This window comes from Metarhizium robertsii, assembly GCF_000187425.2.
Source record: "Metarhizium robertsii ARSEF 23 chromosome Unknown MAA_Scf_5, whole genome shotgun sequence".
NCBI lineage: Eukaryota > Fungi > Ascomycota > Sordariomycetes > Hypocreales > Clavicipitaceae > Metarhizium > Metarhizium robertsii.
This window is the reverse complement of record NW_011942193.1, coordinates 2,516,086-2,541,429: the sequence shown is the minus strand read 5'-3', so window position 1 is coordinate 2,541,429 and position 25,344 is coordinate 2,516,086. Positions and strand designations below refer to the sequence as shown.

General features: G+C 52.2%; 7 protein-coding genes across 7 annotated transcripts; 3 read left to right on the top strand and 4 right to left on the bottom strand.

Annotated features, from left to right (window-relative positions):
• Positions 1-6,718: 6,718 nt before the first annotated feature.
• MAA_03902 (peroxisomal targeting signal receptor) lies at positions 6,719-8,748 on the bottom strand (the record flags this gene model as incomplete). The annotated part of the gene is made up of 2 exons (XM_007821900.1): positions 6,719-8,500; positions 8,578-8,748. 2 exons carry the CDS (start codon positions 8,746-8,748, stop codon positions 6,719-6,721), a joined length of 1,953 nt encoding a protein of 650 aa, XP_007820091.1.
• Positions 8,749-9,298: 550 nt separating this feature from the next.
• MAA_03903 (Brix domain protein) lies at positions 9,299-10,324 on the top strand (the record flags this gene model as incomplete). Its single annotated transcript, XM_007821901.1, has 2 exons — positions 9,299-9,312; positions 9,382-10,324. The coding sequence occupies 2 exons, from the start codon at positions 9,299-9,301 to the stop codon at positions 10,322-10,324; spliced, it is 957 nt and encodes a 318-aa protein (XP_007820092.1).
• A 420-nt stretch (positions 10,325-10,744) lies between these two features.
• On the bottom strand, positions 10,745-12,070 carry MAA_03904 (C6 transcription factor; the record flags this gene model as incomplete). The annotated part of the gene is made up of 1 exon (XM_007821902.1): positions 10,745-12,070. One exon carries the CDS (start codon positions 12,068-12,070, stop codon positions 10,745-10,747), a length of 1,326 nt encoding a protein of 441 aa, XP_007820093.1.
• A 2,397-nt stretch (positions 12,071-14,467) lies between these two features.
• MAA_03905 (cystathionine gamma-lyase) lies at positions 14,468-15,724 on the top strand (the record flags this gene model as incomplete). Its single annotated transcript, XM_007821903.1, has 1 exon — positions 14,468-15,724. The coding sequence occupies one exon, from the start codon at positions 14,468-14,470 to the stop codon at positions 15,722-15,724; it is 1,257 nt and encodes a 418-aa protein (XP_007820094.1).
• A 532-nt stretch (positions 15,725-16,256) lies between these two features.
• Positions 16,257-17,960, bottom strand: MAA_03906 (uncharacterized protein; the record flags this gene model as incomplete). The annotated part of the gene is made up of 1 exon (XM_007821904.1): positions 16,257-17,960. The coding sequence occupies one exon, from the start codon at positions 17,958-17,960 to the stop codon at positions 16,257-16,259; it is 1,704 nt and encodes a 567-aa protein (XP_007820095.1).
• Positions 17,961-18,786: 826 nt separating this feature from the next.
• Positions 18,787-20,508, top strand: MAA_03907 (uncharacterized protein; the record flags this gene model as incomplete). Its single annotated transcript, XM_007821905.2, has 2 exons — positions 18,787-19,453; positions 19,538-20,508. 2 exons carry the CDS (start codon positions 18,787-18,789, stop codon positions 20,506-20,508), a joined length of 1,638 nt encoding a protein of 545 aa, XP_007820096.2.
• Positions 20,509-20,665: 157 nt separating this feature from the next.
• MAA_03908 (telomerase reverse transcriptase) lies at positions 20,666-24,610 on the bottom strand (the record flags this gene model as incomplete). Its single annotated transcript, XM_007821906.2, has 10 exons — positions 20,666-20,771; positions 20,825-20,933; positions 21,080-21,247; positions 21,299-21,367; positions 21,418-22,267; positions 22,324-22,785; positions 22,838-23,568; positions 23,629-23,784; positions 23,852-24,155; positions 24,218-24,610. 10 exons carry the CDS (start codon positions 24,608-24,610, stop codon positions 20,666-20,668), a joined length of 3,348 nt encoding a protein of 1,115 aa, XP_007820097.2.
• Between the last annotated feature and the right edge of the window lie 734 nt (positions 24,611-25,344).

Sequence of the window (25,344 nt, the reverse complement as noted above, 5' to 3'; positions counted from 1 at the left end):
AAGTCGCAGGGTAACTACGAAAGACCAGGTTAGCCAGGCTGACATAGCACATAGCGTGGGCAAGCTGGGAGGGACGCCACCACATTACTCCGAGCAAAACGGTATGGCGTAATAAACCCTGTGGCTATGATAGCCGCAGGTCGGAGATTCATGTCGGCCTTAAGCCCGCGTCTGTGTTGGCCACTAGCTTCATCCCAACGCTCCTTCCTACCACGCGTTTGCGGCCGATCTGCCTCGCAGCCACGTGAAGCCCGTCTCCGCCGGCGCCTCCTCGAGACTGGGCATGTGCATCCTTTCTACACCATTGTGCGGAGCACCAACCTGCAATAGTTATCTGTACTCCATACTGGGTACAATTGCAACGGGTTCGTCCACACCACAAACGGTCAAACGGCGTAAAGGGACGAGTCGAAATCATCTGACAATGAAAAGCCTTGTGCAACCCTCGGCACTTGATTCTGCTGCCCCGCTTGATGCGGCAGACCTGGCCGTATCTCCATCACCATCCAATTCCCATTTCCACTGTCAACGTCGCCCTCTACGAAGACTACTACTAGTAACTAGATGTCCCACTTGATGCAACGCGCAAGGCTACGACTCGGAGATCTCTTCATGCACACCGTGTACAACCCTGACGCTTATGGCAAAAGCCAGCTCATCTCAAGAGCAAGAGGGTTGGAGCCGGGAGGGTCAAAAGTAATCCAGCACCCACACAAACCGCGCGCACAGACGGAGAATACAGAATGCGGCACATCGTTCAACGCAGCAAACGAATTGTGATTACATACATTTACTCCGTACTTGCGTGTACAGATGAACATATGTGTGTCTCACCTGGCTGGGCTAGCGCTCGTCTTGACGCCCACGCCCACGTCCACGTCCACGATCTCATCCCGTCATTTGAATCGGTTTACGGTTTCCTGGCCCATGTCAGCACCGATGGTGCCAATTTCAATGTCACCGTGCAGAGTTCTTCCGTCGTGGTCGAGCGAGAGTATTTTCGCGCTCTTCGCAGAGAATACCAAACCCGGGGAGCGGTATTACGCCATGGACTCAATGATTCGCCCTCAAAACCTTGGATGAAATAACGTGAGCTCAACATCCTAATGCATATGGCCAGGATCTGGGCTTACTACGGAGTATGTACTATCATTTTGGTAGGTCTCGAAAACAAAGCACTCTCTGTATGTACAGTATGCCACTCTGGGCGGAGTATAATAACAGCCAACGATTGGGCAATTGATCCCCAGCTTCTGCCCGGTTTTACTTTTGCAGAGCTTCCACCGTGGCTTGGCAGGATAGCTTGCCAGTACTAGTGCACACGACTAAGGCAAGCTTCGAGGAAACGATCTGTCTTTACTTCCATATCATCCCCACAGCTAGTAGCTGCTAGTATTCCATGGTGACCTACGCACAGCGATGACTAGCCACCGCTATCCCTTGCCTAAAACAAGGCTAAAGTTATGAGTTAATTTCTGGAACGGCAGGCTACATCTGAGCAGGTGTAAAGCCACTTGTCCAAGAGGGGAGAGTGACTGCGAACCTCACCACAGACACATTTACAAACTAAGCCTTTCTTATCCTTATGCTTATCTGAGTTCGGAGGGTTTTACTTCGGAGAAACCAGATCGTGGCCAGGGATATGTCTGGGGCTCGCTGCACATACCTAAACAGCAGCGTATGTACCTTTCACTCATCTGCTAGATTATTTCCCGTCACCGAAAATGGGGTGGGTTTTGAGACCGTTTATTCTTAAAATGCTACCAACATAGTAGTATGTATAGCACCGAGGGGGGGAAGATACATGGCATTGGGACTGCCAACCTGGACATTGTATGGGACGGGACAAACGGTTACCTCGACAGTGGTCTTCTACTCGATAGCTGCTATGGGAAGGCCTGACGACAGAATGCCTATCTGGCCATGAACCCGTCCACACGTGTGTGTTGTACGGAGCCAAGGAGTATGTTAATGTTGTCCGCCTAGCCTCATATGGGATAATCGTATACTTATCATCCTGCAGGTTCCTCAAACGCTACCAGGACAAAATCCAAACTTGCACAGTTGGGATTGGTAAAAATGGTAAAGTGACCAGATCCATGAATGCGGCAACCACCGTTCTAGTCGCACTTGAAAAGTGCCTCCCAGCAAGCGTTTTCCATGAGCAGCCAGGTCAGCTTGGTATGGGCTGGCCAGTGCCGATATCACGGTTGTTTTGGTATGGTATAATCCATCAAAACCTTGTCAGGCTCGGCGATGATTAAAACCTATGCTATGCCATGACTGAATCCTCCAGCATTGTGGCGCAATGCAGAAGGAAGAGGGGAAAAGCATTACGCGCTCATAGTTGCGAACACGGGCCAATACACAACTATTATGCTGTTGTTACAACACTCTAGCTCTATTCGATAGGGAAACGTGGAAAGTTAAGAATGAGGGAGACGACGGGCCAACACGCTCGGCCGATTACGACATTCCGCCGAGACGTCACCAGGAACTGCAATCTCGTTACATTCACTCGGAAAATGGACAGCCGCATGCAGCACAAAGGAACTTTGCTGTCGCGTCAGAATAATAAGCACAGTAGAGGCAACACGGCGCCCCAGCAAGCTGCTCGGGCAGTTATACAGAAAGGGGAGCCATGTCCAAATTTAGACTTGTATTCCCCAGCCAACATTCGCGTCTACACATGGCGGCTCTTATTATTGCAACCCAGCACCAAACACCCTGGCCCCCTACGGAGTAATTGGGTGGAAGATGGGTTTTGTTGGCCGCCTCTGGATGGAGATCCTAGCACCATGTATAGAGTGTGTATGTACGCCTGTACATATACCGGATGCAACGACACTATTATTATTCACTTGGAGCAACCAGGGTCATCTTTTCGTGATTCAAGGGGGCAGTATGGAGGTATGTACGGAGTAGGTAACTACTTGATAACTCTGCAGCATGCGAGAACGCTCTGTACACTGTACGGAGTACTCCATGCTCTGCCCAGGGAGTACGAGTCGCAGAGTTGTTATTCACTCGGCCTACATCGAGAGGCCGTTTCCGTGTCTGCTGGTTCAGACGGTCTTCGTCTCAATTGTCATGGGCCACAACCTCACCCTGCAAAGAGACAGCCGCCGTAACTGGACGTATCAGATTACGCTGTTGAACATGTACATGAGACCTGGGCGTCTCCTTGAGACATTTGCCTGGAATGCAACCATGAAGGCGTTTAACAAGGCAGAAACATGCTCTGAACTTACGAACCTCGTCTCTACTCAAATTCTTTTACCTTGGTGGTGATAAGAAGCCTCATGCACATCACGGAACCCCCCTTCCCATGTCAGTTGTTTCTTTGGTCTAACGCTCAACCGCTGGTCTTGCATGGAACTGTTTCTAGATATGTTTATGATACCCAATAGGAACCCTGGCTTTCTGAGCCTCATGAGGCTATCAAAGAGATCTGGCGATATATGCAAATTCGATCCTGGCCAAGGCAAATCACCAGTCACCTGCCCTTTGCCTGGTATTAGTACTGCAATTGGTGCGCGAAGACATTCCCACCATTGAGAAACGATCTGGATCTAGACTGATCCGTTGTCTCAAACAGATGATGGCAGATCGTTGACTAATCGGTACGATGATCGAAGAGATTACTGTGGGCATTATGCAGCAAAGTTACAAAACTGGCGACCAAAGTACTTGGACGAATGATTCCTCGTCCATAGCACACATTACAGTCTTTATTTATCCGCCACGACTCATGAGAGGTTCCTCTCAACATGCGAAATCTATCTCGATGCAAAAAGGTAGACTGTCCAGGAAAGTCCGGTGCCAACGAACATATTCCAACCAGGTTCTGGGCAAAAGTTTTATTTGATGCCGGGAGGATTAGAACTGGGAGCATTGCCTTGCAACAACCTCCCCTGCCTTATGTCCACTCCCAGGACCCCTACAAAGGGTTCTGTCTAGCGGCATAGGAAACTGTTGTCTGTGTCACTTTGTGATACAGACATGCTTCCGAGGTGGTTCAGATGTCCCGAGAGACGTGGACTCCAGCACAGGGTCCTTGAAGTATTTGTCATGATAATCAGTCTGCCCGTACTTTCAGAGACAGGCTATGCGTTTGAGCCGAGAATTCTCAATGCTCTTCCCGCGATACTTGTTTACGTTGCACACGACACCCCAGCATACCTCGCGAATGAGAAGAGTCTCCTCCTTTTCGGAAATGTTACCGACCCCACGGTGCTGTTGTTCCACCTGTACAACTTGGATTCGTCCAATGGTTCGGATCAATGCTGGGTTGTGTTCTGCAACTGGTACGACGGGTTTGTCGGCCAATTGTCAGAGGCCCATGGCATGTGGACGTGTAATGCTATATGTGACTGCGTACATACACATACTACTAGGAAGTTGCTTGGCCATGAAGAGGGAAAAAGCAAAGTACCGAAACACGGGAAAGTTTGCAACGTTCAATGATGCTAGTATCTGCCCCTCAGTTGTCTCGGGTCATTGGAACAAAAGTGAACCGGAACAAACCACAAATCTGTCTTGCAAGAATGATATGCGCTACAGGCATCGGTAGGTCGGTTGTACCATCCCAACAGTTTTGCCGCCACAAATTTCAAGGTCGAAGGTAGAGAGACACACAAGGGCCAGCATCCCATATGTGGCAACCGGAATACATGTACTAGCCAGCGCAGTCCGTTTCTTTTTTTCTCATGATATGGGGGCGACGGCAACGATTTGCGTCATGATAGTTTTTTTTCACAGGGGCGGTGAACCACCCTTGACGAACTTTAAAAACTGGCCATCGCCATAGGCCCTATCGTTCTGTCGCCGCGAAAGAGACAGTACTACGGAGTACCAGAGTGTCAGACAGCCATCCAAGAAGTGTTCAAAACGGGGATGATGTTTCCACTACTGGCGGGAGTACCCCTGGTTCCTGGGACTGGTCTTGTCAATTCATGCAGAGTACAAAGTACTACAGGAAGCAAACGCACTACGTCCTGCTTGCATATACATACAGACAAAGGAGCAACTCTTGTTTCTTTTGTACAGATGAACGACAAGGAGGAGGCCGGTAGAAGGTCTAAACTTAACCAGATGGCAACCCACACGCCCACACCGCTTCGGAAGTTTTCCCAACCATCTTTGTTGTTCAGTGTTTCTCATGGCTGCTGTCATGTAATTATTGTACATTCAGACTCGGTCAAATGCTGCAATCACACGCCGCCCTGTCGGCGGCCCTGGAAACCGGGCGAGCCAAAACCGCAACAACGGGCTGCAGATATTATCGTCTACTAGTCACCAACTACCCCGGCACAAAGACCAGACAGACATCCGACAGAGTCTCACTTCTCAAGACTACGATGTTATTATTCCCGTCCCAACCATACAAGACCATTCAAACTATTCAAGTCTTCGTTTCCGCCCGCGTGACATACAATACTACCAGCGTTTGCAAAACCCGGCAAAATAGGCCGTGTCCGGATTCGCTAGATTCGCTAGACCGGGCTTGTGCTACGGATATAAAGAGCAGTACGGGGTAATACATGCCTAGGTTCTCTCGATTTGTGCCTGGTGCCATATTTGCCAGCTCGCTTATTTGAAGCCAAGATTAGTTATCCTGCCATACCGTCGACGCTTTGTCCTACAGCCGGGAAGCAAATACTAATCCCAGCCCCCGTATCCCCTGATTTACAATGCAGTAGGTAGTCACGAGTACCCCTCGATAATTATAGCAACGTTTCTTTTCTTTTGCATCTGGTTCTCTTTCTTTTTTTACTTTGCCGTGACCCCAGACAAAAAGAAAAAAGAAAAAGACGGCCAAGGCGCTGGGGAAAAAGAAACGATCCCAACATGGTACATCAAAAACACACTCCTACCGCATTTGATCCAATGATACCTAAATAACGGCCGATCCCGCATTTTCCCCAACCCCAGACTCCAGGGCACAGTGAGTCCCTTATTTCCTTCCTTGTCTCTGATGGGCATCCCGCTATGGAGAATGGGGCACGTACATGTACTCTTGCTTGTAGATTGACAGCCTCAATTTCCCTGCCGCCCCAGCGGTTATTGCCAATGTGGCGTGAAGACAGCGCGGGTCCCGCTACGCATTATTGGCTGCTGCTTTGTTTGGCGCCTTTTCCTTTTTTTTTTTCTCCTTCTTCTTTTCGGGCAAGGGGAAGGAAGCCAAGGACAGTCATCTGCATGACAAGGATCTGACCTTGTCCGAAATTGTGAAACAGGCACGGGAGTTTGAACTGGAAAGGTCCAGTCTCTGCGCGTGAAGCTACGGCAGCTTGCGCGTTTGCCGACGACGACAGAAGAGGCTGTCGACTCCTCCGTCTTGTAGGGTAGGTTGGGAGAGTTTGAAAGATGTTGGAACTTGGCGAGAGTTTCTACGATTATTCCCCATCGGCGGAATTCAGTGTGGTGAGTGCTGGGACCGGGCCTGGGGTCTGACAAGTGAATGAGTGTTTGGGTACATATAACAAGGGCTGAAAACAAAATTCAAGGTCATTGCCTCACAATAATGACACGCAGCCAATTTATGCCCCATTGTCCTAATCATCAATTGCAACTCCTACCCTACACGGGACGTTGCGCCATAGTTCTGTTGTTTATACACATGATAATGCCATGTAAATGAAGGAGCTTCATGTTCGCCATATCCAAAAATGTACCCTCCCATTTCAAATAACCCTAATCCGTGGGTCCCCAGAATCTAAAAGTCAAACTCTGGTCGGAAAATGTCAGGATCAACGCCAGCGACCGTCTTCTCCGCCAAGTCTCTGCGTCCCATCTGAGTAAACACTCTTCTTAGAGTGTCATACAAGGTGCTGCTGCGGTTCTGTGCAGACATCCTGTCAATGACCTCATCCACGTTGCTGCCGGCATTGTCACCGAGGATTTCGTGCGCCTTGCTTCGTCCAGACTTCTCAATGGACTTGTGCATCTCCAGGGCAGCCAAGAAGTGAGAGGCAGCCTCCTGATGGCAATTGATGTTGATACAGCTTACGCCGAGATTGTAGCGAGCCCGGACAAAGTTGGGCGATAGGGAAAGCGCGTGCTCGTAAGCTGCAATAGCTTCTTCTGACCGTCCACTATTCGCCAGCGTGGCACCGAGTCTGTTCCAAAGCAGATGAACCTGTTCTTGCTGGTTCGATGTACCCAACTCTGACGAATGTAGTGCCGACTGGAAGCAATCTACCGCCTTGTCGTATTCCTCCGCGCCATAGAACAATACGCCCAGGCCGACCTGGACATCGGGATCCATGTGCTCTCCATCAGGACTGAGACGAGCAGCCTCAATGAACAACTTCGTTACCTTTTCGTGAAGGATTTGGCGGTCAGTGAAGCCCATCTCGGAGGCTGGATGTAGATTCTTGGGATCCAAGATGCTAGGGTACTTGACCGAGAGCCAGCGCTCCAGTGTTCTATAGGCAGTGCTGTCATACCCCTCGTTGGTGTAGGACACCGCCAAACCCATCAACGCTTCCAAATTGTTGGGGTCCAACTTTAATGCCTGTTCCATGGCACGAATTGCAGCCGTCTCTTTTTCGTTCTGAGCCTGGGCCTTCCCCAGGTACACCCATGCCTCGGTGTGATTAGGGTTTTGCTGTACTGCGGCTTCGAATGCCAAGGCCGCAAGAGATAGGTTCCCGCCCTCCCTCATAACCCGTACACCTTCGTCGAACGCGTTCTTTTCGTCGCGGAAGAAATTTTCTTGTTCGAACAGGTAGCTCTCGACGACAGGATCACCGAACCGGCCCCAGTCTCCCATGGAGAAGTCGGCGGGGATGTTGTCGTTGCTCCATTCGGTATCGAACTGGTCGAAAAAGGTATCGTCGTTGACCATGGATCTAGCAGCAGCCGTCTCAGCTTGGATTCCTTTCCAGAGGGATTCGAAGTCACCAAACTCATTAGTTTCAGATTGCATTGCCTTGTCAATCTCATCAAGTTCCCGCTCAGCCGCGTTGGCTTCGTCGTGCTCCTTCTCCTTCTCCTTGAGCTTTTCAGCCTCTTGGTCCTGGAGCTCGAGTTGAGCAAACTGCTCCTCCCATTTGCTATCGTCCAACTCTATCAACTTGCCCTTACCTTTGCCCTCGGGTTGCTGTTGCTGTTGGTGCTGCTGGAGAGGTTGGTTCTGATACATGGGTTGGAACTGGCCATAGCCCATTCCCATATTCATCATGCCAACTCCCATCATTGGCCGTTGGGGCATCTGGCTGGACAAGTTGGCATTCTGCATTGGACTGGACCTAGCTGATGATGCTTGACCATTCAGCTGTTGGAATCTCGCAAACTCGTCCGAGGAGAAGTGAGCTCCAGGCGGAGGCTTAAAAGCCGACTCCATGCCCGGCTGACCGTTGAAGTCCTGAGCCCATGACGGCGACGCTGAGCCGGCGCGCATCGGGGCATGTTGTGCTGGGTTCAAAGCAGGTCCTGCTTGCATGGGAAATTCTTGCTGGAGGTTCGGGGCGCCGTTGAGGAAGCCATTCATCATCTATAAGGACGTAAGGGGTTCACCATTAGTCACTTGGAAATCGACACCAAACACGGAGGGGCGGGAGGAATCCGTACCTCGTCCTGGGGAGCATTGGCAGCCTGGCTTCGAAAGCCACCCATCTGACCACCGGGTCCCCTCCCAACGAGTCGGTCTCGCTGCAGAGTCTTGTCATCTTGGACGTGTTTTTGAAACTGGCTCAAAGGGTTCGCCGCCGTGGAGCATTCGGCCCCTCCCATAAACGACATGATGTTGGGAATGTGCTGGTATAGGCGGGGTGTGTGGTCGAAGGTGGCGGATGAAGCGGCAGCGTTTCTCGTTGGGGATGAGCAGGTCAGCCTCAGCAGCAAGATGGGGGAAACAACTCGGAAGCGTGCCCAAGGTGAAGAAAGAAAAGGGAGACGAATGTTCAGACTGAGAGGAGTACGAGTACAGATTTGGGCTCGGTCGACATGGTTTGTCAGGACGTCACCTGCAGCTCGGCCTGTGGGGAAAAGTACCGAGGCAGTCCGGCTCCGGCCTTCAGAAGGCTACAGAAGCGTCCCACGGCGCACTGAAGTTTCTCCGCCGGCCGCCACTCCTGTAAAGCCCAACAGAGGCAGACACGTGACTGCGGGGTGGGTGTTGCCACGGACGGTTGACGTTAACAACGCGGTTGGTCCCCCGGGGGGCGCTTATCGATAAGCATAGAGAGCCTCTTTTTTTTTCCTCTAGGCTTTTTTTCCCATTACAGCCGTCGTCACCAAGGAACATCTGATACCCACGTTCTGCAACACGAACAAAGACCACACAGTCAAAATGCTTCGTCAAGTGTATGTCAATGCCGCTCACCTGACTAGACAAGCAGCCGAAGCCACATGCAAATAACTGACCGTCTCCAGAAAACCTCGCAACGCCCGCTCAAAGCGAGCCCTCGAAAAGCGCGAGGCCAAAGCCGTCGAAAACCCCAAGCAATGCCTCTTCCTCCGCGGCACGTCCTGCTCGCAAATCGCGCAAGACGCCCTCACCGACCTCCACTCGCTCCGCCTCCCTCTCGCCAAGAAATTCACCAAGAAGAACCCCATCCACCCCTTTGAAGACGCCTCCTCGCTCGAATTCTTCTCCGAGAAGAACGACGCCTCCCTCCTCGTCTTCGGGAGCAGCCAGAAGAAGCGGCCTCACGCGCTGACGTTTGTCCGCACGTTCGGCTACAAGGTCCTCGACATGCTGGAGCTGCACCTCGACCCGGAGACCTTCCGGACCATGGCGCAGTTCAAGAATAAAAAGTTTGCCATTGGCCTGCGACCCATGCTCCTCTTTGCGGGCACCGCCTTCGAGAGCCCCGTCAGCAACGAGTACACTCTGGCAAAGAGCCTGCTCCTCGATTTCTTCAGAGGCGACCCCTCGGACAAGATTGACGTAGAGGGCCTGCAGTACATTGTCTCCGTCACGGCGGAGGATGCCACGGGTGACGGGGACGCCAAGCCCGCCATCCATTTGCGCGCCTACATGATTCAGACGAAGCGCAGCGGACAGAAGCTGCCCCGCGTGGAGGTGGAGGAGATTGGACCGAGGATGGACTTTAGGGTCGGTCGTGTCAAGGAGGCGGATGAGTCTATGCTCAAGGAGGCCATGAAGAAGGCGCGCGGCCTGGAGGAGCGAACCAAGAAGAATGTCACGATGAATCCAATGGGTGACAAGATTGGTAGAGTGCATTTGGGCAAACAAGACTTGAGCCAGCTGCAGTTGAGGAAGATGAAGGGCTTGAAGAGATCGAGAAACGATGAGGAAGAGTTGGTGGAAGATGTTATTGCTGATGACGATGCCAAGAGGATAAAGCAGTAGATGCGGGCTTGATGCGGGCTTGGAAAAAAAAAACTTTCTTGCATTTGGGGGTCTGGAGTTTCGGCGTCTAAATACGTATCTGGCTGCCATGGCAGAGTCTGGAGCTTGTAGCTTTGTATGCATTGATAAGTTTGGTTGTCAAAAAGCTATTTTTTCTTTCTGTACAGTCTGTGTCTCGCCAGTGTAGCTGGGACTGTAATATGATTAGATTGATTTCACCGTGCGGCTATGAACTCGCCAACTATACAAGTTCCTTGCACCACCCTCCATGTATAAAAGACGTCACGCCAGAAGTCATACGAATTCGTATCCCGTAAAAAACCCAAACGCCGGGCTGTTGGTACTAAAAAGACCCCACATTGTCCATCTTGCTTGCCTAGTGACGGCGATAGTCCTACAAAACCGTGTCATCTGCAAGTCCTAATCAAGAGGCACGGCCATGAGTTCCAGTTCGGCCTGTGCCGACATGGACGAAGTTGCTTGCGGATTGCTCGTCAACCGGGAGAATAATTCAATATGGCTAACCATGGTATCGCCGTTTCCCGTGTTCGACTCGGCTTCCTTTTCATAATCCACGCCCCAAACGTCAGATGTTATGGTCCCTCCATTCCAAAGAGCTATGCGCACTGGCCACTCCAGATGCCTCCACCATGGAGAACCCGATTCAAACAGGCTCACGAGGCCCATGACCTCGCGGCGCGTAACGTCCTCGAGCCACCACACACTATCCATGCGCTTGAGAAGCGCAAAGAAGCAAGCTAGGATGGCGAGAGACCGGGGGCGTTTCTCGTCGACGACCTCGACGAATCTTCGGGATACACTGGCGGGAAAGGCCAGCGCAGCAGGGGGGAAGGGATTCTTGTGTGCCCAATTCAGAACACTGACGGCGTGGAAGTAGCCCTGACTGGTGGCGTTGACCTTGTCTTTGCTTTCATTCGCGAGCTCGTCGTCAAGACCCTCGAGAAGATGGCCAAAAAAGGAATTGGGACCGAGCGGGTTTAAATCTAGTTGAAAGCTTGGCTGCGAGTCAATGACAGCTTGAACGATGTTGCTATTGCGTATCCACTGCCAAGATGTTGCAACAACAGTCTTGACGCCCTGGAATGCATGGAACCAAGCCATGGGCGTAGTGTATCGACTGGCTCCATCGTTGCTAGTCGTTTCCGTGTCATCCTTGATGAAAATTCGCTGTGCGGTAGCCTGGAAAGCAATGAGCGAAGCAGTCAAGAAGAGAGCCTCTGCATTGTCGGCCGTGATGCCGTTGTTCAGCGTTTCAACATATGCCGCCAGTGCCGACGCAGCATACGCATGGGATGCCTGGACCAGGGCTTTGTCGGTGGGCTCCTGTGATCGCAGATGCAGAGCTGCCACAGAGAGCATGGCGTCGGCCAAGTACGTCTTGCCTCGAAAGGCCATATCAGGCACAGCCTTTTGCCAAATATCATGCGTGGCGGGCGAGTTCGTAAGCAGCGTTTTGCATGTGCTGGTGGTGTACTGATGAAGGAGCCGCAACTCCAGTAGCCTGTCCACAGGCCTCGACGTGTCTGGCTCGGGAGAGGCGCCATTAGGTTGAGGCTGAGAGGCCATGGACGTCGCCTGCGTCTGAGAAGGCGACGATACGGACGGCGATGGCTGCGGGACGCTCAGACTGGCGGCTTGCGCAGAGGCTGGAGGAGGAGTGGTTGCCGAAGGTGTGGCCGCAGTAGCAAGCTCGTCAAGAACAACCGGGCTTTCGAAGTCACACATGACGCCGTGCTTGGAACAGTTGCCACATCTTGGGTGCACCTCATCACACTGTAAGAAGGATTTAGCAAGAAAAGCATCAATGCATACGTGGGGGACGGGTGGAGGGCAACTCTGAGTGCGTAGAGTAGAAAACTGCACGCCGCTCAGGGATGGAGGCTGGTCTCACCTTGATCTTCCGGTTTTTACATCTGCGACACCCAGCGCGAGATTTCTTGTGTGAGCGCCGGGGTGGCATATCGTAACTACGCCTGGCTAGCTAAGTAACTGAGCTGCAAGCTTGACGACAGGGCGTGCTGGCAGCATGGCCATGAGCGTTGCGTGGGAAGCTGAGTGAGGTGCCTGGGTGGACGACCACCTTGGCTCGCGTTGGTGCCGGAATAGACGCGCGAGAATGAATGCTGGAGCGAGCGGCGGCGACCCTCTTTCGAAAGCAGTCTCATCCGTAACCTTGCAAGAGCTTGCGCTGTCGAAGGAGTCCAAAATCAAAAGAAGCGGCAAAGAAATCGAGATGGCTTCACTTGAAGCATTTGAGGTCTAGAGACGATAGCATGTGCTTGCGGAGCACAGCCACGCACTGCGGCGGCCATTGGTAGCCTATCGGTGGCCACGGAATCCACGCACCTACTGGCGGCCTACCTACTTAAGTACTTAGAGGTAGTTCCTTGCATCACCGCTCTGAGACTGGACCTCGTAACATTGAAGGAAAATGCAAGATACATGCAGTCTACGCAGGTATGCGGAGTAGTAGAGTCAATATGTCTCGATTACCAACTAGTATCTTGTAGGACACGGCGCGATGGCCATATGCCTTAAGTAGCCTGCTTACATTCTTTGTACCTTCCTGCACCTACCTGCCCATAGGTACCTAATAGGTAATGTGTACTTGTTCGTAGGCAAATTCTGCCCTAGACTAGGGGTGCCACGTGATGCCCTCGCGTGTCGCTTCATCGTACATATGTACCCTTCCCTAGACTAATGTGCTCAGTAATAGTAATGCAAGAGAAGACGCATTCGGTTCCGACCATGAGCCGTTGCTGCCCGTGCCTCATCAGCCTGAATGGTGATTTGCTTGTGCTGGGTGTGTGAGGCAGTCGGCGGAGAAATCACTGAAGACGTCAATAGTAATAAAAGCTTCAGCGATCCAGAGAAGGAAGGCGTGCAAGCAAACTGGCCAGAGTTGGACACGGATCTTGTCGAGCATCGGCGTACCCAATGAGGAGTTGGACAGAGGTGCGGTACTGTGATGCATCCCCCTCTCTCTTATGCTCTTTCAGCTCAGGAAAAGGGCGTGCAGAAAGCAATGTGATTGCTCATCCAAGCTGGACGGCATCCATTCCGAGAAAGCGCAGTTGGAGGGGTGGCGGAGCAATCAATGATGCCTACCCTTATGTATGACCTAATCCCCCTGCAAGCCGAGCTGCCAATTACTTAAGTGGTAGGAACTGCAGAATGCGGTGTGCCAGTGATGGGGTTGTCCAATATTGCTTTGTCATTTGGTCGCTCCTGCATGCCAGATGGGAATTATGCACATAAATGGAAGGTTCCATGGGCTGGCGGATGTTTAAACTCGGTGCGGAAATCCGCGCCAACAGTCGGCATGTCGATCTGTGCAGCCAAGGGGCGTACCGGTCCTCTAGCTAGCGCCAGGCGGCAGAAGACGTCAACCGGTAGTAATCACAAAAATTACCAATCACGCCGGAAGCGCTCCGTTTAGCTTCAATGTTGGGCGCCTCGGGGCTCGGGGCTTGATGACACAATTTTAAACGTGGTGACGGCAGAGCTTGACGCGGTGGATCGCAGCCCCCAAGTGGAACTCAAAACCCGTCATTGTTTGCGCCGTCTCACTTGCTATGCCTGCCCTGGCCGGCCAGGCATTAGGCATTGCTGTAGTGCTACGGAGTACTAGTAGTATTACTCAATCCCACTTGCATACATATATATACCAACGGGGGGACTCCACCACGAGCAGCCCCTCTAGTTCCAGTTGGAAAATTCCATCTGTCCTCTGACGATACATCTTTCCTGTTGTCCTCACTTCCTGTGCACTACTTAAGTACTCATTGCGAGTGTGAGCCGTTCCTGTCCGAGAAGACCTGGCTGACGCTGTCCACAACCTGCTGTCTCACTCGGCCAACATTGAACATTGAACACTGCCAGTCCTCCGACGGAAACGGCCCCTCCATTGCTGCTTGCTGCCCCTCCGCTTATCATATCAGCTCTGGCGCCGCCAGACCTAAAAAAGAAAGAAAAGGAAAAAAAAAGCCAAGCCAAGGGCAAGGGCAAGGAGCGCAAGAGGAAAGAGAGAGCCAGGACTTCATCAGCAGCCATCCACCGCGCCCTGCCATCACCAGACTCCAATCGAGGGAGACGCACGCACATCACCGTCACGCAGTCAAAATGTCGCCTCCCGTCACCTCTGACCCCGTCTCGACGCCCCCGCGTCCCCCGACACCCGTGCACGCCTTCGGCACGCTCGCCGTCCATGCCGGCTCGCCCCACGACCCTCACACCGGCGCCGTCATCGAGTCCATCTCCCTCTCCACGACCTTCGCCCAGACGGCTGTCGGCAAGCCTGTCGGCGAGTACGAGTATTCGCGCTCCTCCAACCCCAACCGGACCAACTTTGAGACGGCTGTCGCTGCCCTCGAGCATGCCCGCTACGCCCTAGCCTTCTCCTCTGGCAGCGCAACCACCGCCACTATCCTGCAGAGCCTGGCCGCCGGCAGCCATGTCATCTCCGTCTCCGACGTCTATGGCGGCACCCATCGCTACTTCACCCAGGTCGCCAAGGCCCACGGCGTCAAGGTCACCTTCACCCCCGAGATTGAGGTCGACATCAGCGAGCACATCAACGATCAGACCCGCCTCGTCTGGATCGAGAGCCCTTCCAACCCTACTCTCCGCCTCGTCGATATCCGCGCCGTCGTCACCGAGGCCCACAAGCATGGCATCCTCGTCGTCGTCGACAACACCTTCTTGTCGCCCTACGTCCAGAACCCTCTTGACCTCGGGGCCGACATCGTCGTCCACAGCGTCACCAAGTACATCAATGGCCACAGCGACGTCGTCATGGGCGTAGCCGCCTTCAACAGCGACGAGCTCAAGACGCGTCTTTCCTTCCTCCAAAATGCCATTGGCGCCGTCCCCTCGGCATTCGACTCGTGGCTCGCCCACCGCGGCCTCAAGACCCTTCACCTTCGTGCTCGCGAGGCCACCCGCAACGCTACCGCCGTCGGCCACGCCCTCGAGGGCTCTCCTCACGTCATTGCCGTCAACTACCCCGGCCTGGACTCCCACCCCCACCGAGCCATTGCCGTCCGCCAGCACCGCGACGGCATGGGCGGTGGCATGTTGTCCTTCCGTATCCGTGGCGGCCACGCTGCTGCCGAGCGCTTCTGCCAGGTCACCAAGATCTTCACCCTCGCCGAGTCCCTGGGCGGAGTCGAGTCCCTCGTCGAGCTGCCCAGCAGCATGACGCACGCCGGCATTCCCCGTGACCAAAGAGAGGCCGTCGGCGTCTTTGACGACCTTGTCCGATTGAGCTGCGGTGTCGAAGATGCCGAGGACCTCAAGAACGACGTGCTCCAGGCCCTCGAGCTTGCCGTCAACGAGTCCGCCAAGAACGGGCTCTCCAACGGTGTCAACGGACAATGAAGAAGTGAATCTTTTTTTCCCTTTAGCGTGATTCCCTCTTTTTTTCGCTTCGGCAAAAGACAAAACATGACGGGTTTATGAATTAGAGTTAGAGGCAGACAGAGCCAAAGGCACAACAATCTGCAAGGCATCGTCGCAAAATCAAGTTGGATATTCAAACGCATCGCACAGTCTGTTGGCAGAAACGAGCATAGTTCATTTGTTTCCATGGAATTAGTCACGATTGATACATATATTCTATATATATATGGACATGGCGTCGCAACACCGCTCAGCTATTTCTCATGCCATACACGACAAATTGGGTCAACCTGTGACTAGAGCCTGATACAAAATAGTAACAAAAAAAGAGCAAGACGCCGCTATGCAACTTCCTATTACCCTCTGCCGCCCCTCCTCCCACCCCCCCTGTTTACAACTTGTGGTAGAATACATTTATCCATTAGTATAAAGCCTTTAGCGTGATAACCAGGTACTTGATCTGGCTCGTGCTTTTTGCCTCCCACCATCTTAACAGGCCCCATGGTGGACATTATACTGCATCCCTTGAATCCTCCATTGTCGGAATATTAAACAAATTGTCAACGTACTCGTTGGCCATGCCATTTCCAGCTGTCCACTCACTCCGTCTTCGATGAATCTCATTCATGCCTTGACAAGCCTTTTCGGCAATATAATGTAGTTCATCCAGAGTCCCAGAATTGCAATTATGAAATATACCATCAATGCGCTTTTGCCATTCTGAAGTGGTATTATCCACGGCAGTTTGGTGGGCGTTTGTATCGTATTCATCAACACGCAATGGCCGGGTTCTGGGCTTGAGTACGTGTACGAGCTTGTCGTTGGCGTCATGGGGCAAGAACTCGACTGGACTTCCTGAAGGCAGGTTGGGTTGGCGAATGCCCATGACGACTTCGACAAATCGCTGGGATACGCTGCGGCCCAGGCCGCACGGGTCGATGAGATCAAATTCGGGCTGCGGCTGAGTGGACATTTCTTCTCGAAGGTAGTGATCGTAGGCAAGGAAGGACGCTCGACAAATTCGTAGTCGAGATAGGGTGGCCCGCAGTGACATGGCCATCCACTTGCAGTCCTCCGCTGGCCGTTGGTTGGGCATGCCGGTCCAGAGGACTTTTGAAGAGTTCTGGTTCCAGGTTTGCGATTGCTCCGTCTTCAGGTACACTTCGTTTAGGTAGAGTTCTTCTAGAGTTTCACCAAATACCTCCATTGCCTTCAGAAAACATTCTGGCAAAATTTCCATTCGCTTCAGCTCGAGGCTGGTCAGATTGGAAAAATGAACTCGCGGTGCCGGTAGAGAACGTGCCCTCCAATCCTCAACCGGCATTTGCCAAAACTTGGTTTGCTTCAAACCCCGCGGGGGACGATCATCGTGATCCGTTCCTACGAGGCAGAGCGATCTGAGAGAGTCGGCATGCTCAATCAGGTCCCACAGGCAAGAGCCAAACAAACCTGCTCGATGAGGCTCAATGTCGTGTCGTCGCAGGGTCATGACCAAGTGCTCTAATACTGCCACCACAGCCATGATGTTCATGACATCGCTCGGGTTCATCCAGAGGTGGCATATGGCAACGTCGGTGACATTTTCGAGCACAAGAGTTCTGAGATTGGCCGAGTCTTCTTCTGGGCGCGATGCAAAGGCTTTGAGCGTGTTGGCGAGGATCATGGTCGCCGCGTTGCAGTGCCGTCCAACTAGCTGGAATGGAAGGGTGAGGCGGAGGCCGTCGACGCCACGGCAATAGAAGAGCATCGTCTCGACCATGCTCAAGTATTCGATTTCGGTAAAGGAGGTTACGTTCATGCAGTACTTTTTATGCATGGTTTGGCAAAAGTCTGTCATGGAAGGGATTCGGGCAAAGACTGTTTCGAGAAATTCAACTTCCACTACAGGAGAGTTAGCCAAGATGCCGAAGAGAGGGGACGGGGAGGGCGCAAGGGGAGGCATGCTCTCATCTCGAAGAACCATCATGTCAATGTACAGGCTCTTGCAGTGATAGCCGATGGTCTGAAGGGCATCTACATCAGGTCGGCGCAGGTGACTGGCTCGGCTCATTCGGGAAAAGTCCAGTCCAAGGGTGCAGCAAACAGACGGCTTCAAGATCCTATCGAATAAGCGGCAGACGAGGCGGAGATTGAGGACGGCGTTCTTATTCTTATGTCCCTGGGCGATGCATTGCTGCAGAATGGCATCTATCAGCTCTCTCGGGAGACGGTCCATGTCGTCTAGCGAGGAGAAAGCAGGCAAGTCAACTTGCAAGCTTCATTGGGGTGAGTGATGCTGTGTGTAGCCAAAGTGGAAGAAGCTTGGTAGGCACAGAGTGAGGAGGGACGCATGATGCTGGTTGGATGGAGGTATTGCGGCCGGCACGGTGACAGATGCATGTAGATGACGTCCGGTGCGGCAGGATCAAGGAAGGGCACAGGGGTCTGCTGGCGCATGGTCAGTGGCGCGTGGGCGGTCGCAGGTCCTGGGACGCGGTACATATGCCTCCAAAGCCAATTGCTGAAGCCCCTGGACTACGGGAGCTTCCCTTCCCTACTTAAGTACTTAAGTACCTATAGCTTTTGGCAAATTTCCGCCTCTAACGCTCCAGCCAGAGCGCACTTAGATGTACACACACTGGCTGGGTGTACATGTGCGCCATTGATGTTCACTTAGAGTACAGCAACTGAGACCACCTACTCCTTACAGCATCGCCAAGCATAAAGTACTTGTACTAAAGTAACGATCAACATTCAACCATCCAAAACGTCATTGTGCAACAATGAATAGTAGTACTGCATTCAATGTCCACATTGCCGTCCACAGATATGGCTTGAATCCCTGGTGCCCAATCAAGCAGCCTGAGATATCCCGACATAATTAATGCCCTACTGGCCTGGACACCGCTTTGTCAATTTTCACAAAACACCACGCGCCACCCACGACGGAGTTTGTACCTGCAGGCTCAAGGCCAGAAAAAAATTATATATGCACGCGACCACATCACCTTTGAGACATTGGAGCATCCCCCGTCGGGCTCCATGTCTTCCATAACCCTCCCATGTACGATGAGCACAGCTGCACTCAAGCCGTGAATCCCATCACCCTCACGACTCTTCCGACTATGGACCGCCTCGACGTTGCTGTGCGCACAGCATATCGCACAGCGTTTCTAGACGCCCTGAACGATGGTCGAGCCAAGCCGCTGCTGATTCCGTTTAGTATCCTGGGGACATCTGTTGTCCCTACATTGTGGCTGACCATTCCGCATACCTCGAGGCCGTGGGTGTACCAGACGAGGTGGTTGGTCATGGCATTTGTCATTTGCTTCAATGTCCATGTCACACAAACCGCCTCGAGTACTAATTTTGCCTGTGCATACGTCGTGGGGCTGATGGCGACTTGGGGGACTATACTGACGATGAATTTGCTGATTTGGAGGCGGCCGCAGTTTGACGCCGCAAGGGTCATCAAGGTCAAGCTTGGGAAGAAGACTGTGAAGGGTGAGAATGGGAACCTGAAGGCGGATAATGAGCATGTGGGTGAGGATGGGCTACGACAACGAAAGCAAAACGCGGTTGCAGTCTCGTACGGCGACTGCGACGGAGCCAATGACGAAAAGGAAAAGGACGAGCATTATTATATCTGGCAGACATTTCCTGAGAAGGGCACATTCTTGGACCGCCTAGGCTGGGCGCTGGACCTCTCACTCAGTTTCCGTGGTGCAGGTACGTATTCTTACCGAGACCTTTAATCGCATCCCATCCCATCTTCTCCGTACTTTTGTACAAAGAAAGCAGCTAACCATCCAGGCTGGAACTACGCCATAGCATCAATCCCGCGGCCGCCAATCCCGCGGCCCATCCAGCACTCCTCGCCCGTCAGCATCACCAGTATCCCTCAAAAAACCCCAGGCGGCCACGCCATCCCCCTCAGCGAAGCCCAGCTCCTAACCAGCCGCCTCGCTCGCATCGCATCATGCTACCTCATCCTCGACCTTCTCTCTGTCCAGATGATGAAGGATCCCTACTTCATACACGGGCCGCACATACCTCACCCCAACTCACCTCTGCTCCTCCTCTACAGAGAATGCATGTCCCTCGTGGGGATATGGGCCGCCATCAACGCCGTGTTCAATCTGAACGACGTGGCCCAATACTACTTCTTGAAGACATTCTTCCCTTCCCGCGCCGCCCTATGGCACTATGCATCTACGTTTGGCTCCGTGTCAGAGATATTCAACCGTGGACTGGCAGGATGGTGGGGTGCATGGTGGCATCAGACATTCAGGCTAGAATTCCTCGGTCCATCCATATATCTCCTGCAAAATGGATACATCAAGCGAGGCACACAGACCGCCGATGCAGTCGGCTTATTCGCGTCCTTCATCCAGTCGGGACTCATGCACGCGGCAGGGAGTGTTTCTTCGATTCCGTACACCAAGCCTTGGCGATCAATGGTGTTCTTCCTGCTGCAAGGTATTGGGATCGTTTTGCAGCAACGACTGGCTCTCTGTTTGCGAAGAACCATGGGTAGTTCGCCGAGAATTGTTAGACAGCTGGGCAATGGGCTGTTCTGCCTTGCTTGGCTTTACATGACTGCGCCGTTTTTCATAGATGATGTGGCGTCTACTGGGCTGTGGATGTTTGAGCCGGTTCCCATTTCACCGTTGCGATATATGGGATTTGGACATCCAGAGGATCACTGGTGGCGGTGGGATCGGGATCATTTGCCGAAATGGTATCCTGCGAAGCACTGGTGGGAAGTTGGAATTGCGTTATAGGCGATTAAGATTGTTTTATCGGACATCCACAGCATTGCATAGCGGATAGCATTATTCATAGGTAGATCGATTGATTATACATACTCCGTATTACAGGCCCGGTAGGTAGGCTCATATCATACTGGTAGTTGTAGTTAGACACTCACTCCGTAACCCGTCACGTGGCAGATGACTTTTTATTCTGTGCCTTCAACCATGCAATAACAGGACCGTAATTAGCCTGTTTCTTGCCTAGCACGTCCAAAAAGGCATCATAAGCAGCACTGCCACAGATTAGTCTCATTCATCACAAACGGTACGACGCAACAGAAAGTACCTCATGACTTGTCCCTTGTGGATACAACACGAATACTCGGGATATCGCAACTTTCTCGATTTGCTCGATATAATCGAGAATGCAACTTCAGAAACTTTTAAAATAGTGCCTATATTATGTAAGCAGCGCAAGTACAAAAAATAAGAAATACAAAATGGGAGGAGAGGGGAAGGAAGAGAAGAAACGGGATAGAGGTATTGACAGGAAGAGAGAAACCGGGGGGGGGGGGGGGGGGGTCGTCATGGTGCTACATACGAGTAATCAGCGCCGTACTTGGCTGCCGTCCCTTTGGCAAACATCGTATGTACGCCCACATTTTGCGCGCCGTCTCAGCAAACGCACCACGCAAAGAATCAAGCACAGTCCGTGGAGCATTGTGCGATGTATCAAAGAACATGAGGTGCGACTGGATCTTGAAAGCATCTGTTTAAAACATTAGCGCTTGACAATGACAGGGAACGGACGGTTCCGTACTGATAACTTTTCTCTGAAAGTTTTGCCCTGCTGATCGTCCATAGTCCACTGTCAATGAGTTCGACACACCTGCGCGTGTTAGCTGATTCTTTTTGAAAATAGGTTTCTAGACGGCTTACAAATGGCAGCCTTCGCCTCTACGTCCTTGGTAATGTCCAACGACCTGTCGTCGATCCGTGTTCCGCAGTACGGGAATCCCGTTGTGCCAGCTTTGCAGACGGGCTTACCATCAATCTGCATGTCGAAATTGACCAGCGTCTTTCCGGGACTAACTTCCACCCCATACTCGGGAACTCCGCGATGCATCGTCTCGACAAACCGCACAGCCTTGTTCTTATCGAGTGTGATGAGCAAAAAGTCATCAATGAGCCTCATCAATAAGCAATCCGGGCTCAGAAGAAAGCCCAAGTGCTTTCTCTCCAGGTCTGCATAAAAGTAATTACACAGAAACGAGGATAACACCGAACCTTGCGGTATCCCCCGTTTCTGACGGTAATACTTCTTGCCAATCTTGACCAAATTTCTTTGAACATGGTCGGCTAACAGGGAAAGAAGCGATTCCGTATCCCAACCTTCCAGCGCTACGCGGTCGACAAAAACAGTGTTTCTCTTCTTACTTGCTAGGCCATGCCGGAGCCGGTCCACGAACGGTGGCATGTCCCGAGCAAGGACGGATGCGTGCCATCGCCGAATTGCTTTGGTGGCAGTCTTTTCTGGTGCCATCATGGCCCGCTCGCCGGGTTGCACTTCTGCGTGTTTGGTGAAGGTGTATCCTTGCTGGCTTGGTATGGATTTCATGAGTTGTATGATGGCGTCTTGGGGGATGGTGTCGAAGGCGGACTGGACGTCGACCTTGGCGAAAAATAACTGGCTCGATCCACTGGGGAGAGAACGTTTAAACATCTTGAGTTTGGCATACATGTCGCTGACGGAGAACAGCGATGATGCTAGTCGTTGCGGGTTCGTCATCTACAGCCAGTAAGTATTGTTTTGCAGCAATCCGATCTGGTGGCAATCATGCATACCTTTTCAAACTTCAAAGCCGTGTGGACTGGCCCAAGAAAGGAGTTGATGCTGCGCTTCAGAACCTTAGCCGCTGTTCTAGTGGGTTGTCTCCTGCGCAGATTCATAATTGGTCGCAATTTTTGTCCCTTGGGAAGCAGCCGAATTTGACTGAATCCTAGATCCCTGGATTCAAGAATTTCATTGGCGCTGGTGATTGTCATCTCCTCGAACATGTCCGACTTCATAACCGACAGAGTTGGTTCTGCGATACGGCGCCAAACATCGTGGTGGAAATAAAACACTTGGTAGCGGTGGGTGTTGGACTCTGTGACATAAAAGTTTGTTTGGATGAGTGGTATCAGTAATGAATCGAATAAATAATACAAAAATTCGTAAAAGAGCTCGCAGCGTTTCTTTATGTCAGTCAGGCTGGCTTTTTGGGTCCCCACGCCTGGAGGTTGTAGCCATGGGATGTGAGCCGTCTAGCGCCAATAGGTTAATTCTCATCTCACCGCATGCAGTATACAAGCATACCTTCATCCCTTGGTATATTTCGTGCAAGGTCATGGTCTCAAATCGCCGAAGTCTGATAAAGTGGTCGACGCTGCGAAGGAACATGGCCTTGTTGTGGGAAAGGGTTTCACCTGTGCCCCAGAAATCGTTGGGTACGATATGTGTCAGAGCTGCCTGGCAAAATGCAGATACCTGGGAGGATGAAGTCGCTAACTCAACCACTGAGTTGGATTGAAAGCCACCCAGCGGCGGCTTGGGCGTCGGGATTATCTGCTGACGGTCGTTGGTCGCAACAGGGGCTGACGGCTCTATTCTGCGTTGCCCTTTGTCAAGGTCCGTCACCTGGGATCTTTCGTCCAGCGGAAAAGAGGATTCATGGGCCCGCGATCCGCCAATCTGAGAAGGGCAGTAGTGTCTTAGAAGTTCTTCGTATGAACAGCGGCTATGGAGTACCTGAAGTCTCTGAATGAGGCGCCAGGCTTCCCCCCTTAGACGCTTGGGCAGCTTTGGTGTCCCATCCTTTGAGCAATGGTTAGGATCTTTGGTAAACTCTTTGATCTCCTCCTCCCGCGAGGTGTAGTCTTGAAACTTTTGCGCTGTCTCCGAGACGTTCACGTTGGAAGTGAAGACATTGTGTAACCCAAACTGTCTTGGAAACATATACATAGTGAGCTTGGTCGTGCTCGCGTTCAATTTTTCGGCATGGTGACTCGTCCCGTCATCTTTGCCGGCGCAACACCGATTGAGAACATCTAATCTATTAAGCGACGTTCTCCAAGAATGCTGGGGAAGAAGCAGGGGGGCCAACTTACGAATGGATTTGAAACCATGCCGAACCCGGCCGCGCGCTGTGAGAACTGGCCTTGCATAGAATATGCGGCTTCTTACCAGTGAGATGTCTGACGATTTGCGAGGCTCGTTGGAGCTACTACGGTTACCGCCAAATTGCAACTCGGAGAGGGGAATGCCTGGCCAACGTTAGGGCTGGCTCTGTGTGGAATTGCGTATTTCACCGCACCGTTCGTCCTGACTTACCGCTTATCTGGTAGTAGTTGCCAATTCCTGCGTCAATTGTTACAAAAATGGAGCGTTCAATGAGAAGATCAACCATGACTCTCTGTCCCGAATGACCCAGCAATGCCAGCACCTGCGGCCAAGGCTGTCGTCTCAAGGCCGCAGCGTGATGATTCGGATACTCCCTCCACACACCTGGGATGGAAGTGTTTTGAGGATCACCCTCTTTGGTTCGTTTACGGTATCCATCACAGAGAAGGTGTTTCGGCCATGCACCTGGCGTCTTCTGCCTATTGAAATGGGACCATATGGCAAAGTCCACGAGCTAGCCCGCCCAATCAGCAACAGTACAACTCCAAAGGTTCGGTGAGGCCCAATGATACAAACCTCTGATAGCGTGTTCTCGGATTCGGGCAAGTCACCCGATATAGTCACATGCGACTCGTCTCCATTTTGCGAAAATGACAACCACTGTGCGTAAGAGGCATTGTCGGTCTGCAAAATGGCCTTGGAGTCGCAGATTAATGTTGAATCCAGGAATTCGGAAACGGCTGCTTCCAGTTCACTGACGGAAGTACCCTTGCCGAGAGAACTGATCTTTTTTCGACGCAGTCTGGAACTGGTTGGAAGTTTGAGCAAGGCATACTCCCGCAGAGTTAATACGGTAGTATAAGCGTGTCGTAGGAGATCCCTCCTGACGGGTCCGTCGCAAGCCGCGACGCCGTTGTCCGAATTTGACGCGTCTCGCTCATGGCGCTTTCGCTTTCGTCCAGAAGTCATTACCTCACGAGCCCGGCATGTGGGCGGCGTCACAAGATGGTGAACTGGCCGACAGTGCCAACTTACACGCGTTTGTTTCGAATGGTGTTTGGCTAATCAAAAGTGAAGCCAGTTCAAGCCACAAATGGATTGGCAACTGGCGGGTGGCAGCAGTGGGTTCGATGTCCGGTCAATGTCCAGTCAATGTGGCTGGTATCATTGTCTGTGCGCGGCGGGTGTGGCTTCGCGGGTACGGAGTACATACAGTCTGGAGACAAAGTTGGTTCAATTAATTGACCGACACAAAAAGTTGGAGACGGAGCTGCTGTCAAAGCACTTAGAGACCCTCAACTCTGCATGGTGTCAACCTTTTGATCCAAGATGATGCAGGGCAAATGGGTTGACAATTTTCAAGCAGGACTATGAGGACTCCGGTGACAATCTGAATCGTCGTTTCCACCCCGTACAGGTACAGTGTTCCACACGGAACTACTAGTACTAGTAGTAGTGCTAGGCGTCGAGGCGCTAGTGTCCAATCTGTCACTGGACTGGAGAAAGCTCTATTAACTGGGCGGGATTGCGGAGATATCGACTACCCGTTTACGGAATGGCAGCTAGTAGTTAAGTGGTTAGATTAAGGTCAGCACACGATGAATAAGCTGTCAATGGTCAACTGCCACACTGTGGCCAGGGACTTTGTGCAACAGCACCATGGCAGCTCATGGTTAAGCTTCCGTGGAGCTGCGTCCAACACC